Source organism: Papio anubis, chromosome 9 (genome assembly GCF_008728515.1).
Source record: "Papio anubis isolate 15944 chromosome 9, Panubis1.0, whole genome shotgun sequence".
Taxonomy (NCBI): Eukaryota; Metazoa; Chordata; class Mammalia; order Primates; family Cercopithecidae; genus Papio; species Papio anubis.
Genome location: NC_044984.1, coordinates 112,528,666 through 112,544,328, shown reverse-complemented (window position 1 = coordinate 112,544,328; position 15,663 = coordinate 112,528,666). Strand labels below are relative to the sequence as shown.

The following is a 15,663-nucleotide window of genomic DNA, read 5'->3' as shown; positions in this document are numbered from 1 at the left end:
GCATCTCAGGAGGCTAAGGCAGGAGGATCACGTGAGCCCAGGAGGATTTTGAGGTTATAATGAGTTATGATTGTGCCACTGCACTCCAACCTGGGCAATAGAGTGAAAATACCATCTCTTTTTAAAAAAAAAGACAAAAGTGAATAAATTTGGGCTATGTTAAAGTTAAGGATTACAGACAACAAAAGGATATAAAAAGCAAACAGGTAGAGGTAAACAAAAAAATGGAAGAGAAAAACATAACAATTTAAAAAATCATATTATAAGCAACGAACGTGTAGTAAACCAACCCATTTAGGATGTTTTCAATGGTGAATAGGCTTAAGGAAATAAAATAGAATTAAGTGCAAAAAATAAAAGTTATAAAGATGAGTATAAAGAAAACGATACATTTGGAAGACACAGGAGATCTAATATATGCCAACCTATTGTTCCTGAAAAAGAAAACAAAACACATGGAGCAGAAGATATTTAAAGATATCCTTGAAGAAAACTTTTCTGGAAATAAATGTTTTGATCTTTCTTTGATTTGATTCCATCAAATCAAATGAGCCAACTATTCATCAAATATTTACTGATTGTCTGCTGGGTGTCAAGTACTATTCTAAGCACAGGGAATACAGTAGTACACAATAAAAACATAGTGCCTGCCCTTATGAAACTTACAAGAAAGGGCCGGGCGTGTTGGCTCATGCCTGTAATCTCAGCACTTTAGGAGGCTGAGGCGGGCAGATCACGAGGTCAAGACCATCCTGGCTAACACGGGTGAAACCCCTGCCCTCTACTAAAAACACAAAAATTAGCCAGGGCGTAAGCAGGCCTGTAGTCCCAGCTATTTGGGAGGCTGAGCAGGAGAATGGCATGAACCCAGAGGCAGCCAGAGCGAGATTGTGCCACTGCACTGCAGCCTGGGCGACAGAGCAAGACTGCCTCAAAAAAAAAAAAAAAGAAACTTACAAGAAGGAGTAAGAAATAAGTAGGCTGGGCATGGTGGCTCACGCCCATAATCCAAGCGCTTTGGGAGGCCGAGGTGGGAAGATCACGAGGTCACCAATTCGAGACCAGCCTGGCCAACATGGTAAAACACATCTCTACTAAAAATACAAAAATTAGCTGGGCGTGGTGGCAGGTGCCTATAATCCCAGCTACTCAGGAGGCTGAGGCAGGAGAATCGCTTGAAACTGGAAGACAGAGGTTACAGTGAGCCAAGATCGTGTCACTGCACTCCAGCCTGGGCAACAGAGCGACACTAGGTCTCAAAAAAAATAAAAAGAAAAAAGAAAAGAAATAAATATATGTTATAGTGCCAGTTGATGGTAAGTGTTGTGCAGAAAAATAAATTAGACAAGCATCAAGATTGACAGGTGCTGCTGTTTTAGGTAAAGAGAAGGCCATTCAAGCAGGTGACATTTAAGCAGATCCCTGAAGAGTGGGGACCATGAAACTGATCTTCGTTGATCAATAAATCATGTCCTGGTGAAGTCCCTGAACTCCAAGAATAAAGAAAGATTCATACAAACAGACTGAAAAAGTTTATTTTGGGGTGGATAAACTAGCTGGCTCCAGACCTACCTCTTTAGGAACAGTCAAAGCCAGAAAACAATAGAAAAATGTTTGCAGAGTTCTAAGGGAAATAAAATAAAAGCCAAGAATTGTGAGCCAGCCAAGGTGTTCTTAAATTATAAAGGCAGCTGACATCTTCAAACCCCACAAATTTAGGCAATGCAACCTTCCAGTGCTTTCCTTTTAAATATTGATCAATAACAGAATCTAGCCAATATACAGATGAAGCAAAAAGAAGAAAAAGAGGGAGGAAGGCAGGGAGGAAGAATGAATGAGGGACTGGAGAAACTGGTAGAAGGGCTGGCGGTAAATATTGAATTTAAAGAGGCCCCTTCTGGCCGGGTGCGTGGCCTGCCTGTAATCCCAGCACTTTGGGAGGCCGAGACAGGCTGGATCACAGGTCAGAGATCGGCAGACCATCCTGGCTAACACGTGAGACCCCATCTCTACTAAAAATAAGTGCAAAACTAGCTGGGCGAGGGGTGGCGGGCACCCGTAGCTCCAGCTACCGGAGCTGAGGCAGGAGAATGGCATAAACCCAGGGGAGGCGAGCCGCAGTGAGCTGATCCGTGCCACTGCACCCCAGCCTGGGAGATGAGCCAGACCTGCCCCAAAAAAAAAAAAAAAAAAAAAAAAAAAGAGGCCCCTTCCCAAATATGTATTTATTTATTTTGCATGGCTAAAGAAGCTGTATGTTCTTCATTTTGAATAGGTCATACAAATTTCCAAAAGGAAAAATATAGTAGAAGGTAGAACATGGGGCTGGGCACAGTGCCTCACACCTGAAATCCCAGCACTTTGGGAGGCTGAGGCAGGCAGATCACTTGAACCTAGGTATTCAAGACCAGCCTGGACATGACGAAACCCCGTCTCTGCAAAAATTAGCCAGGTGCAGCGGCATGCGCCTGTAGTCCCAGCTGCTTGGAAGGCTCAAGCAGGAGAATGACTTGAGCCTGGGAGGCAGAGGTTGCCGTGAGCTAAGATCCTGCCATTGCACTTCAACCTGGGTGATGGGAATGAAACCCTGTCTCAAAATAAAAAGGAAGAAGAAGAAGAGCCGGGTGCAATGGCTCACACCTATAATCCCAGCACTTTAGGAGGCTGAAGTGGGCAGATCACCTGAGGCCAGAAGTTCAAGACCAGCCTGGCCAACATGCAGAAACCCCATTTCTACTAAAAATACAAGTATTAGCCAGGCATGGTGGTTCACACCTGTAGTCCCAGCTAATCAGGTGGCTTAGGCAGGAGAATCGCTTGAACCTGGGAGGTTGCAGTGAGCCAAGATCGTGCCCCTGCACTCCAGCCTGGGCAACAGCTAGACTCTGTCTCAAAAAATAACAAGAGAAGGTAGAACATGAAAAAGAAATCTCCCTCCCATTTCAGGCCCCCTCACTAGCAACCACTGCACCTATTTTGTACCTCTCCTTCTAGAGAAATTTTATGCATATAAAAGTAAATATTGTTTTTATTTTTTGCACAAATGACAGCAAACCATTAAAACCATTCCACCCTGATTTTTCTTTTTACTTTACAGTATGCTTAGGATATTGTTTTGTATTACTACATGCAAAGATACCTCATTCTTTTTAATGGCTCCATAATATTCTCAGATGGACCCTAATTTGTTTAACCAACCCATTTAGGATGTTTCCAATCTTTTGATATTACAAACTGTGCTGCAATTAATATCCTCACGTATATGGCATTTTGTACCTGTATAAGAATATCTTAAGAATAAATTCCAGCCGGGCACGGTGGCTCATGCCTGTAATCCCAGCACACTTTGGGGGGCCAAGGTGGGCAGATCACGAGGTCAGGAGTTCAAGACCAACCTGGCCAACATGGTGAAACCCTGTCTCTACTAAAAATACAAAAATTAGTTGGGCATGGTTGCATGCATCGGTAATCCCAGCTACTCGAGAAGCCAAGGCAGGAGAATCACTTGAACCCAGGAGGCAGAGGTTGCAGTGAGCCAAGATCGTGCCACTGCACTCCAGCCTAGGCAATAGAGCAAGACTCCATCTCAAAAAAATAAAAAATAAATAAAAATAAAAATAAATAAATAAATTCCTAGAAGTGGAATTGCTCATCAATGTGGATTTTAAATTTACATAGCTATCGCCCATTTGTCCTTCAAAGCATTTGTACCAAGTTATAGTCCCACTGTGAAAGTATGAAGACTGATTCTTTTTGAACTTTGTCAGATCAGTGAAAACTTTTCTCACTATAGTTTTAATTGGTATTTCTCATTATGGGAGATGTTGATCGTCTCTCTCATATGTTGAAAAGCTATTTGTATTTCCTTTTTAATTTATAGTAGATCTTGGATTTTTTTTTTCCTATTTCTCTTTTGACATTCTTTACGCTGATGTTTTGTGGAGAGGAGGTGGGGAGAGTTATGCAAAAATTTGTTACAAGGTGTAAGGTAAAAATCTACCTTTTTTCCCCCCCAGTTAAGCTATCTACTTACTCCCAAATATTTTTCAATAATCCATCTTTTCCACACATTTTTGCCCTGACATTAAAACATCACTTTCACACTTAATCCATTTAAATAAACAACTGAGGTAAAATTATCGAAATGGTTAAAGGACAGATATAAATGTTATAAACATTTGCAATGTAAAAATAATGTAATTAGAAAAATCTAGGGCAGGAAAAGCATATGCATACTAATTTCCTTATCTTTAGGAGTAGATGGACAATAATATTTCTTAAAATATATAGGACAAAAGAACTAAAGTAACTTCAATATCGTAAAGCCTTTAATAATTTTTTTTTAACTTTAGAAGGTCTTTTAGGAACAGATAACTCTTTTAGTGAAGAAATTACAACTAAAGTTAAGCAGTTGTTTCATTTTTTAATTTGTGTGTGTGTATGTGTGTGTCTGAGTGTGTGTGACAGAGTCTCATGCCATTGCACAGGCTGGAGTGCAGTGGTGCGATCTCGGCTCACTGCAACGTCCGCCTCTCGGGTTCAAGCGATTCTCCTGCTTCAGCCTCCTGAGCAGCTGGGATTACAGGCACACGCCACCACGTCTGGCTAGTTTTTCTATTTTTAGTGGACAGAGGGTTTCACCCTGTTGGCTGGGCTGGTCTCAAACTCCTGACCTCAAGTAATCCACCCGCCTCGGCCTTCCACAGTGCTGGGATTACAGGCATGAGCCACCATGCCCAGCCTACGCAATTGTTTTAATTCAATCTCTTCTAATTCTGTTAAATTCAAGTATACCTTAATTTAATCGATTATACTTAAAATTAGCTTGTATAATAAGATTCCCATGTAAAACGATTTATAGTTATTCATTGTTCTGAGAGAAAGAGAGGGACATGTCTAAAATGATATTCTGTAACTTAATATTTATGTATTTATTTCGAGATGGTAGAATTTCAGGTGATATTTTTTTTTTTGGAGACGGAGTTTTGGTCTTGTTGCCCAGGCTGGAGTGCAATGGCACAGTCTTGGCTCACTGCAACCTCTGCCTCCCAGGTTCAAGCGATTCTCCTGCCTCACCCTCCCTAGTAGCTGGGATTACAGGCATGTGCCACCCCGCCTGGCTAATTTTGTATTTTTAGTAGAGACAGGGTTTCTCCATGTTGATTCAGGACCTCAGGTGATCCGCCCTCCTCGGCCTCCCAAAGTGCTGAGATTACAGGCGTGAGCTACCACGCCCGGCTGATTTTCTTTCTTTTTTTTTTTTTTTTTTTTTTTTTTTGCATTTTTCTGTGTTATTTGAATGTGTAAAGTAAACCTATTTTTGAGAACAATAAAATTGTCCTTTTAAAAGAGTCTGAGGACATTCCAGTTGTAGGGGTTTGGAGAACAGTGGGCTTTTAAAAACAATGAGGAGGCCGGGTACAGTGGCTCACATATGTAATCCCAGCACTTTTGGAGGCCGAGGTGGGCAGATCACGAGGTCAGGAGATTGAGACCATCTTGGCCAACATGGTGAAACCTCGTCTCTACTAAAATATGAAAAATTAGCTGGGCGTGGTGGCACATGCCTGTAATCCCAGCTACTTGGGAGGCTGAGGCAGGGGAATCGCTTGAATCCGGGAGGTGGAGGTTGCGGTGAGCTGAGATCATGCCACTGCACTCCAGCCTGGCGACAGAGCAAGACTCTGTCTCAAAAAATAAAAATTAAAAAAAAAATGAGGAGATGGGATTGCAGGCAGAGAGAACATAGAGATGTGAAGGCAAAGGCCTAGAGGTGTGAAAGGTATGCACGGGTTTAGAACTCCCTGGAATGTACTATTGTGTAGGAAGGAGGAGTAACAATGACTAGATTTAAACCTAGAAATACAAGCAGGAACCTGGTTGTAAAAGGCTACACTTTATCTAAGGGACAGTGAGATATTAAGATGTAGAGTGTATCTGTTTGTAAAAGGCTTAAACAGGTAAGAGTTTATCTCATGTAATAGGAAGTCCAGGATGTTGGAAAAGGAAGTGGAGTAAGTAGTCCAAAGCTCTAAGCAGCTCAACAATGTCATCATCGACCCAAGCTCTTTCTTTCTACTTCACCATCCTTAGCATGTACCTTTTATTGTCTTTGTCATAAAATGGCTGCTACATTGCCAGGACTCAAGTTTTAATTCCAGGCAGGAAGAAGGAGAGAGAACAAAGAGTAAAACACCTTCTCCTTATGTGTCTTGCCTTTTTATTCTAGAAAATAAAACCTTCCTCAAGAACATCTGCCTACCTCTCACTGGCCAGAATATAGTCACTGTGTAATCTGTAACCACAAAGGAGGCTTGGGTTCAGTTCCTTTACTTTCTCATGTTTAAAGTAAGGCAAAAAAAAAAAGAGAGAGAGAGAGAGATTCAGGCTGAAAGCTGTGGCTCATGCCTGTAATACCAGCGCTTTGGGAGGCCGAGGTGGGCAGATAACCTAAGGTCAGGAGTTTGAGACCAGCCTGGCCAACACAGTGAAACCCCATCTCTACTAAAAATACAGAAAGTAGCCAGGCGTAGTGGCACACGCCTGTAATCCCAGCTACTGGGGAGGCTGAGGCACAAGAATCGCTTGAACCTGGGAGGCGGAGGTTGCAGTGAACTGAGATTGCGCCACTGCCCTCTAGCCTGGGTGATAGAGTGAGACTTTGTCTCAGATAAAAAAAAAAAAAGAGGTTGGAATGGGGGATTAGTGGCATGTAGTATCTGTTGCAATGAATGATCATACCTGTATTTTAGAAAGCTAATTATGGTAGTAGGACACCAGAAAATAACCACCACCACCCACACCCCCTGCAGAAAAAAAGTTTTAAAGCCTGAGTTGCAACTGTAGCTCTTCCACTAATTAGCTGTGGAAATCACCTAACTTCTCAGGGCCCAAATTTCCTCACTTGAAAAAGAAAAATTTTCTTTTCTCTTTTTTTTTTTTGAGACAGAGTCTTTCTGTGTCACCCAGGCTCAATTGATTCTCGTGACTCAGCCTCCCGAGTACCTGGGACTATAGGTGGGCATCACCACGCCTGGATAATTTTGGTATTTTTTATTTTTATTTATTATTTATTTATTTATTTATTTTGAAACAGAGTCTCTATCACCTAGGCTGGAGTGCAGTGGCATGATCTCAGCTCACTTCAGCCTCTGCCTCCCAAGTTCAAGCAATTCTCCTGCTTCAGCCTCCTGAGTAGCTGGGACTACAGGCACGTGCCAACACGCCCTGCTAATTTTTGTATTTTTAGTAGAGATGGAGTTTCACCATGTTGGCCAGGCTGGTCTTGGATTCCTGACCTCATGTGATCCCCCTGCCTCAGCTTCCCCAAGTGCTGGAATTACAATTGTGAGCCACCATGCCCAGTCCCTAATTTTGGTGTTTTTAGTAGAGATGGGGTTTCGCCATGTTGGCCAGGCAGCTCTTGAACTCTTAGCCTCAGGTGATCTGCCTGCCTTGGCCTCCCAAAGTGCTGAGATCACAGGCATGAGCCACCATGCCCAGCCTTGAAACAGAAAATTTTCTAAGAGGCATTCCCATTAGAAAATTATGTGATGTTAAGTCATAGCTTTAAGTTTACTAAAACCCGATTCGCTCTTTATAACTGTAAGCACTGGAGGAGGAAAAATGATCATACTTTCTTCCTTTCTTTCTCATCCTTGAAATGTGCAGGCTACGCTTGCTGCTGGGAATGGTGTTTTTATTCAAAAAGGACTCTGCCTAGGAAGAGGTATTTTATAAAAGCAACAGCAAAAACTGCAATTCCTCTAACAGAGTCAGAATGTAGAACCACAAGCCATGTAGATTGTTTTCTCACAAGGGCCCTATTATTTTTTATCTGTTTAAATTATAAAGAAATTAAATTCATTTCATCAGCTAAGGCCCACAACATTGTATCTCATTTTCCCAATGTCTTCAAATTATAGTTTTACAGAAGTAAATTTTCCACATAACTGAACTTTTTGCTTTAAAAAATAAAGTTTCCTCCTTTCACCCTTTTTTTTTTTTTTTTCACTCTGTGGCCCAGGCTGGAGTGTTTTGGCGCAATCTCGGCTCACTGCAACCTCTGCCTCCCAGATTCAAGCGATTCTCCTGCGTCAGCCTCCCGAGTTGCTGGGATTACAGGCGTGCATCACAATGCCCAACTAATTTTTTGTATTTTTAGTGGAGACGGGGTTTCACCATGTTGGCCAGGCTAGTCTCGAACTCCTGACCTCAAGTGATCAGCCTGCCTCGGCCTCCCAAAGTGCTGGGATTACAGATGTGAGCCGCCACACCCAGTCTAATGTCACTTCTTGAGGGCTCAGAGACAGTGTTTCATGAACTCTTGAGGCATAAAAGGGGCTATATAAGGGGCATTTGCCCTTTTGCAAAATAGCCCACAAACCTCTGTTTTATTATTATTTGTTTGTTTGGTTGATAGGTCTGTTAGTCATAAAATTTTTCTCTCTCTACTCTCCAGCAGTCAGAGAACTTACAAAAGATGCTTCTTTTTACAACAGGTGGTAACCCTACCTTTCTCAGTTCTCAATCCTTTACTCCTGCACTCTTTTTTTTTTTTTGAGGTGGAGCTTTACTTTTTTTGCCCAGGCTGGAGTGCAACGGCGTGATCTCAGCTCACTGCAACTTCTGCCTCCCAGGTTCAAGCAATTCTGCTGCCTCAGCCTCCCGAGTATCTGGGATTACAGATGCGCGCCACCACACCCAGCTAATTTTGTATTTTTAGTAGAGACGGGGTTTCACCATGTTGGCCAGGCTGGTCTTGAACTCCTGATGTCCAGTAATCCACCCGCCTCAGCCTCCCAAAGTGCTAGATGATAGGCGTGAGCCACCGCGCCAGGCCTACTTCTCCACTATTATTCTCTGTCTAACCTGCTATGGGCTGAGAAACTAGGAAACCAGATTATGTAACAATCATTAATAATATTGAAAGTGAGGGACGTTTATATCAAGAATAATTTATGTACTTTAGAGCAGTTGTTTTCACTCCTCAGAGACCCTTTTTCTTATTGGGGAAATGAAATTGCCAGAATTTTTACCTCTGGATAAATTGAACAGCTGGCATATTTTCAAGCATACACTATATGACCACAGAAATAGAAAATAAAATATTCACAAGTCTGTTTTTCAAGGGATAATGCATATGGGGGTGAGGATTGAGGCAAATTATAATAAGAATAGACCAAGGTGGGGTGCGGTGGCTCACGCCTGTAATCCCGTCACTTTGGGAGGCTGAGGCAGGTGGATCACTTGAGCTCAGGAGTTTAAGACCAGCCTGGGCAACATAGTGAAACCTCGTCTCTACTAAAAATACAAAAATCAGCCAGGCGTGGTGGCGCATGACTGTAATCCCAGCTACTCGGGAGGCTAAGTCAGGAGAATTGTTTAAACCCAAGAGGTGGAGGTTGCAGTGAGCCAAGATCGCACCACTGCACTCTAGCCTGGGCGACAGAGTGAGACTCCATCTCAAAAGAAAAAAAAGAATAGACTATACTCTGCATTGCTTTGGCTTATTATCTGAAAATAGTTTCAGATTTAAAAGTTACAAGCCTACCTGCTACTTCTTAAAGTTCTGGTGATTTTTTTATTACTTGTATGATAAAGTGAACCTCAAGAATTCTCATATGAAAAAATACTCAACATTCACTATCATTAGGGACATGGAAATGAAAACCACAATGAGCTGTCACCTCACACCTGTTAGAAAGGCTATTATCAAAAAAGATAAGCGATAACAAGTGGCAAGGGTGTAGAGAAAAGGGAATCCTTATATGCTGTTGGTGGGAATGTAGATTGGGGTTGCCATTATGGAAAACAGTATGGAAAATCAGAATGTTATTCATTCCAGTAATCCCGCTGCTGGTTATACACCTGAAGAAAATGAAGTCAGCACCTCATAAAAATGTCTGTGCCCCCATGTTCATCACAGCATTTTTCACTATATCCAAAATAAGGAAACAGCCTATGTGTTCATCAGTGGATGAAAGGATAGAAGAAATTATGGTGCATGTGATATAGATATTTAAGACTCAATCATATATATGACTGAATAATATTTTATTATATTTTTTATATATTTATTTATTTATAATATTTATTTTATATATAGTCTTAAAAAAGAAAGTGGTCCTGCCATTTGCAGCAATACATGTGAACCCAGAAGACATTATTCTAAGTGAGATCAACCAGACACACAAAAAAATAGTGTACAATCTCACTTATTTGAGGAAACTAAACAAAAGAATAAAACACAAAATTAAAGGTGGTTGAAAGGGATGGGGAATGGAAAGATAAAAGTCAAACGGCACAAAGTTTTAGTTATGTGGGATAAATAAGTGTAGAGATCCAGTGTACAGCATGAGGACTATAGTTGATAATACTTTATTATATCTGGGAAATTTGCTAAGACTAAAGATTTTCGGTACTTTCACCACCAAAAAGTAACTGTATGAGATCACAGATATGTTAATTTGCTTAACTGTAGAAATCATTTCACTATTTGTATGTGTATCAGAATATCTTGCCATATACTTTAAATATATACAATTTTTTTTTTTTTTTTGAGACCAAGTCTTGCTCTGTCACCCAGGCTGGAGTACAGTGGCGCGATCTGGGCTCACTGCAAGCTCCACCCCTCCAGGTTTAAGCAATTCTCTGCCTCAGCCTCCGGAGTAGCTGGGACTACAGACACGTGCCACCACACCTGGCTAATTTTTTATATTTTTAGTAGAGACAGGGTTTCACTATCTTGGCCAGGCCGGTCTTGAACTCCTGACCTCATGATCCACCCCCCTCGGCCTCCCAAAGCGCAGGGATCACAGGCATGAGCCACCGTGCCTGGCAAGAGGTACAATTTTTTAAAAAAATTCTCATATCCACAAAACGGGGCTTAAGGAAGAAGAAGAAAAAAAAGCATAGCTATCTCTTTATGAGATTTACAAAATATGAAAGGACACATGACATGAAAATCATATTTTGTTATTTCTGTAATATCCATAGAACTATTTTATGATTCTCTATTTCTTTGATATCTGTACCTTGCACCTAAGGATGTTTCTTCATTATCAATTTATTTTTTTCTCCTCCCTCAATCAGCATGACTTTGTTCGACGAGACCGGCCAATACGTGTCCTCATTGACCTCATACAGAGGACAAAAGATGCTGTTCGTGAGCTAGATAACCTACAGTACCGAAAAATGAAAAAAATACTTTTCCAAGAGACACGAAATGGACCCTTGAATGAGTCACAGGAGGATGAGGAAGTAGGTTTAATTTATTTTAGCAGGTACTTTTAGAATGCCCCCTATGTGAAAAAGTTCTAGACTGGGCACTCTGAAAAACTTTTGAGGATAAAAATTAATTGATGCTGTCTGCCTTAAGAGACATGAAGGGTTGTACAAGAGACGTTCATAAAATAACACTTATATAAGGCAAAATATGAAAAGTGCTACAGAGCTGTTCCCCCTTATTTTCTCCCCAGGGGTCCATCATGGGGAGAAAATAAGTCTGCTGGTGGGATTAGTGAAGGTTTCCTGGAGGACATAATGTGGGTGGTTTCTGACAAATGGGCATAGGGTATTCTAGACTCAGAAAGGTGTTGTGCTTTAGGAAGATTATTCTGGCAACAGAGTGTAACATGGATTTGAATGGGCAACATCCTGGTTAATAGTCCATGCAAGAGGTAATAAGGGCAGTGTCAATGCGAATGGGGAAAAAGGAACACTTTTGAGAAGCATCGTAGAGGTAGATTTGATAATCCATGGCTTCCCATTGACAGTGACAGATGAGGAGAAGTTTAAGGTGACTCTGAGCATTTGAGCCTGAGTGGCTAGGAGTATGTCAATACCAAGAACAGAGAAAATGAACCAGGGAGAAAGAGTAGGTTTAGGATGATTTCAGTTTCGTGCCTTTTGAGTTTAAGGTCCTGGCATTATATACTCTTGCTGGTATACAGATAGAAGTTTTCAATTAGAGAATCCTTAATGACCTTAGTAAAAGCAGTTTTACAGGACTAGGTAGAATGAATAGTAGATTACTGGGGTTGTATAATTCATGGGATTTGATAAGGCGGAGACAGCAAAAAAAGTAATTACGTTAAGATTCCGAAATTGGGTTAAAAAGGAAAAGTAAGAGTGGGCAGCATGTAAAGAGGTCCATAAATATACGACAGGCTTCTTCGTCTTTAAATGCAGTAGAGATGGAGCCAGGGCAGAGTCAGAAGATAGAAGAAAGGGATGTAGTTAAAGAGGCAGGATTTCAGAACATAGACAGAATAAGAACAAGAGTATTAGTGGAGGAATTAGCCTTGAATAAGAGAAAGGACTCTTCTTCCTCTAAGTTGAAATACAAAGGAAGACAAGAATGAAGAATGAATGTATTTTAGCTTTTTAATAGAAAATAAAATAAAGATAAAAGTATTTTATCAATAATTCTAAAAATGAAGCTCAGAAAGTTGCATTGAACTATAAAATTTCTTGATTGCGTATTTAGAAATGATCCCCTTTAATTGGGAAAATAAGCCTATTAAAAATATAATGTATTATCTTCCATTTTATATTACCCAGTAATTTTTTATATTGCCATGGCTAAGTAACAGTTTATTAAAGTTATATGTGTACAGTATGGTTCTTTGAGAACAAGGTTTATTTGTAGCTAAATGGATTTAATTATATTATTCAATCTTATATCAAAAGATATCCCACTGTGATGGATAAATTATATGTTCTGATTATTTTACCACTTTTCAAATAGTAGTCTTTGGGCCAGTAGTGATGAATACCAGTATTATTTAACAGATATATTTAATAAGATTACAGAGATAAGCATGATAGAATTGCTTGAGGGAGGCAGACTAATTACCTGTCCAGGAAAGTAGAATTAATATCCCTGCTTAGATATGAAGTTACTCAATAATGACTCGCAGAGGACGCATATTGCTTGTCAAATATCTGAAAACTCTTTCCACTCTACTTTTTCAAGTCACCACTGCTGTCTTTGCAGATATCCTAGAACTCACCTGTGTAGTGGCCGGCAGTCTTCCTCTAGCTCCTTGATGTTCCAGAAAGTCCCTTACAAACCTGGCTTGATTTTGCTTACTGAGTAGCAACACGATAATATGATAGTGTCTATGACAGGGGAAAGCCCTGGGATGGCAGCATTTGGAGCCTTATGACCAGATGTCCAGAATGGCCCCTGGGGAAGGTATAAGAAGCGAATTTGAGATGTCTGAAAATGGTGGAGGAGTAGTGGAGCCAGTACATAAAAAGTTCATCTTTGCAGATTTGGCAGAAAAGCAACTTGACACTACAAAATTGAGTGTGCTTGATACTTTAGTCAATGGATTGACTCTTTATCTTCAGTCTCTTCTAATCTCAATGCCCCATTTTTATAGGACAGTGAACATGGAACCAGCCTGAACAGGGAAATGGACAGCCTGGACAGCAACCATTCCATTCCAAGCATGTCTGTGAGCACAGGCAGCCAGAGCAGCAGTGTGAATAGCATGCAGGAGGTCATGGATGAGAGCAGTTCTGAACTTGTCATGATGCACGATGATGAAAGCACAATCAATTCCAGCTCCTCTGTCGTGCACAAGAAGGTACGTTTCATGATACCCTCCACAGAGGTGGGCTTTGTCATGAATCCAGTTCAAGTCACTTAGCTTCCAGATGTTTCAGTTACCTTTTTGCAACTGCAGTATGGGACTACACCGGCATGTGACAGTTTTCTTATAGTCAAAAAGTAACAAAGGACTACACAGCCTACATCTGTGCCTATTCGTCTCCCTCTCTCATTACTCTGATGTCCATCATCATCAATATATAAGTTGAAGAATTTGGTAAGTCCTTCTCTAAACCAGTAATCTTAATACTGTAGACCTTAAGTCTTCCTGAGCGTAACCTGTTGGTTGTGCCCTTTTAGAAGTATGCTCTTTCAAAAGTATGTTTCTTAGCTGGGCGCGGTGGCTCATGCCTGTTATCCCAGCCCTTTGGGAGACCGAAGCAGGCCGATCACCTGAGTTCAGGAGTTCGAGACCAGCCTGGCCAACATGGCAAAACCCCGTGTCTACTAAAAATACAAAAACTTAGCCAGGCATGGTGGCACACGCCTGTAATCCCAGCTACTCGGGAGGCTGAGGCAGGAGAATCACTTGAACCCAAGAGGCGGAGGTTGCAGTGAGCCAAGATCACGCCATTACACTCCAGCCTGGGTGACAAGCGAATTCCATCTCAAAAACAAAACAGTATGTTTCTTAATCTTTATTCCCAACATACCATTTGTTTTAGAGTCAGTTTCTACTATTTTCTACCATTTCCTGGATTGATTGTTTATAGTTCTTCTAAGGCTAGCTCTCTACCAGCTTAAATAATTTTTATTTTTTATCATGATGCACAATGACAAAAGCATCATGAGAGGGTCTTGTTCTGTCACCCAGGCTGGAGTGCAGTGGCATGCTCATAGTGCATTGTAACCGCAAACTCCTGGCTCAAGCCATCCTCCCCACTCAGCCTCTCAACTAATTAGGACTACTGGTGTGTGCCACCACACTTGGCTAATTTTTTAAATTTTTTGTAGAGATGGGGGTCTCACTATGTTGCCCAGGCTGGTCTCAAACACCTGGCCTCAAGCAGTTCTTCCACCTTGGCTTCCCATGCCTGGGGTTACAGGCATTCACCACCATACCCAACCTTAAATTCTGACTTGTGAGTGAATTATTCTGTTTTTTATTTTTGTGTTCTTTTCCAATTAAAAATTCTCATTTCATACAAGGCTATGAGGATTCATAAGTTGAAATACTTTATGAAAAATATAATTCTTTGTAGGAATTCTTCAAAGATATTTTGAGAGACCTTAGATAAACAGTCCATAATATGGAATTATAGAAGAGAATCCCTTATAATCTTTTTTATTAAGTATATGTAAGGAATGTATGCACTTGTTTTAATGAGTGCCAGTGATCACATTCTAACTGCAGTGAGACAGCATGTTTAAGAATTGTTTTCACTTCTGTTGGCTGTACTTTTTTTTTTTTTTTTTTTTTTTTTTGAGATGGAGTCTTGCTCTGTTGCCCAGGCTGGAGTGCAATGGCATGATCTCGGCTCACTGCAACCTCCGCCTCCCACATTCAAGTGATTCTCCTGCCTCAGCCTCCCGAGTAGCTGGGATTATAGGCACGTGCCACCAGTCCCGGCTAATTTTTGTATTTTTAAGTAGAGACGGGGTTTCACCATGTTGGTCAGGCTGGTCTCGAACTCCTGACCTCGTGATCCACCCGCCTCAGCCTCCCAAAGTGCTGGGATTACAGGCGTGAGCCATCGCGCCTAGCTGTAGTTTTTTCTTAGGAGAAAAAGTAAAAAAGGAAAGGTAGGAAAAAATATATTGATGCCCAGTCATGAATAATGGAAGACACATGTTGATTTTCTGGAACCAATTAACTTATTCATTTGTTCAACAAATAAAGGGAGGGAACCTCTACTATGTGCCAGGAAATATGATAGACCCTGCAGATCCAGAGGAAATGAAACAGACATTGTGCCTGCATGGAGCTTATTTTCTGCAGGGGAGATTAAGCAAGTAAACACACACGTAACATATACATTCAGAATATGTAATTCTGAAACTTGTAGCCGGGTATGGTGGCTCTTGCCTGTAACTTCAGCCCT

The 15,663-nt window shown here is 41.1% G+C and overlaps 1 protein-coding gene across 6 annotated transcripts in view; it reads left to right on the top strand.

Moving 5' to 3' along the window:
- The window catches only part of TAOK3 (TAO kinase 3), a 229,518-nt gene that overhangs the window by 163,734 nt on the left and 50,121 nt on the right, over positions 1–15,663 (top strand). For 5 of the 6 annotated variants that reach the window (XM_021923009.2, XM_021923010.2, XM_021923011.2 and 2 more), the window contains 2 exons: positions 11,095–11,262; positions 13,392–13,598. In XM_021923009.2, the coding sequence (XP_021778701.1) occupies positions 11,095–11,262; positions 13,392–13,598 (375 nt within the window). The other variant, XM_021923013.2, reaches the window with a different exon arrangement.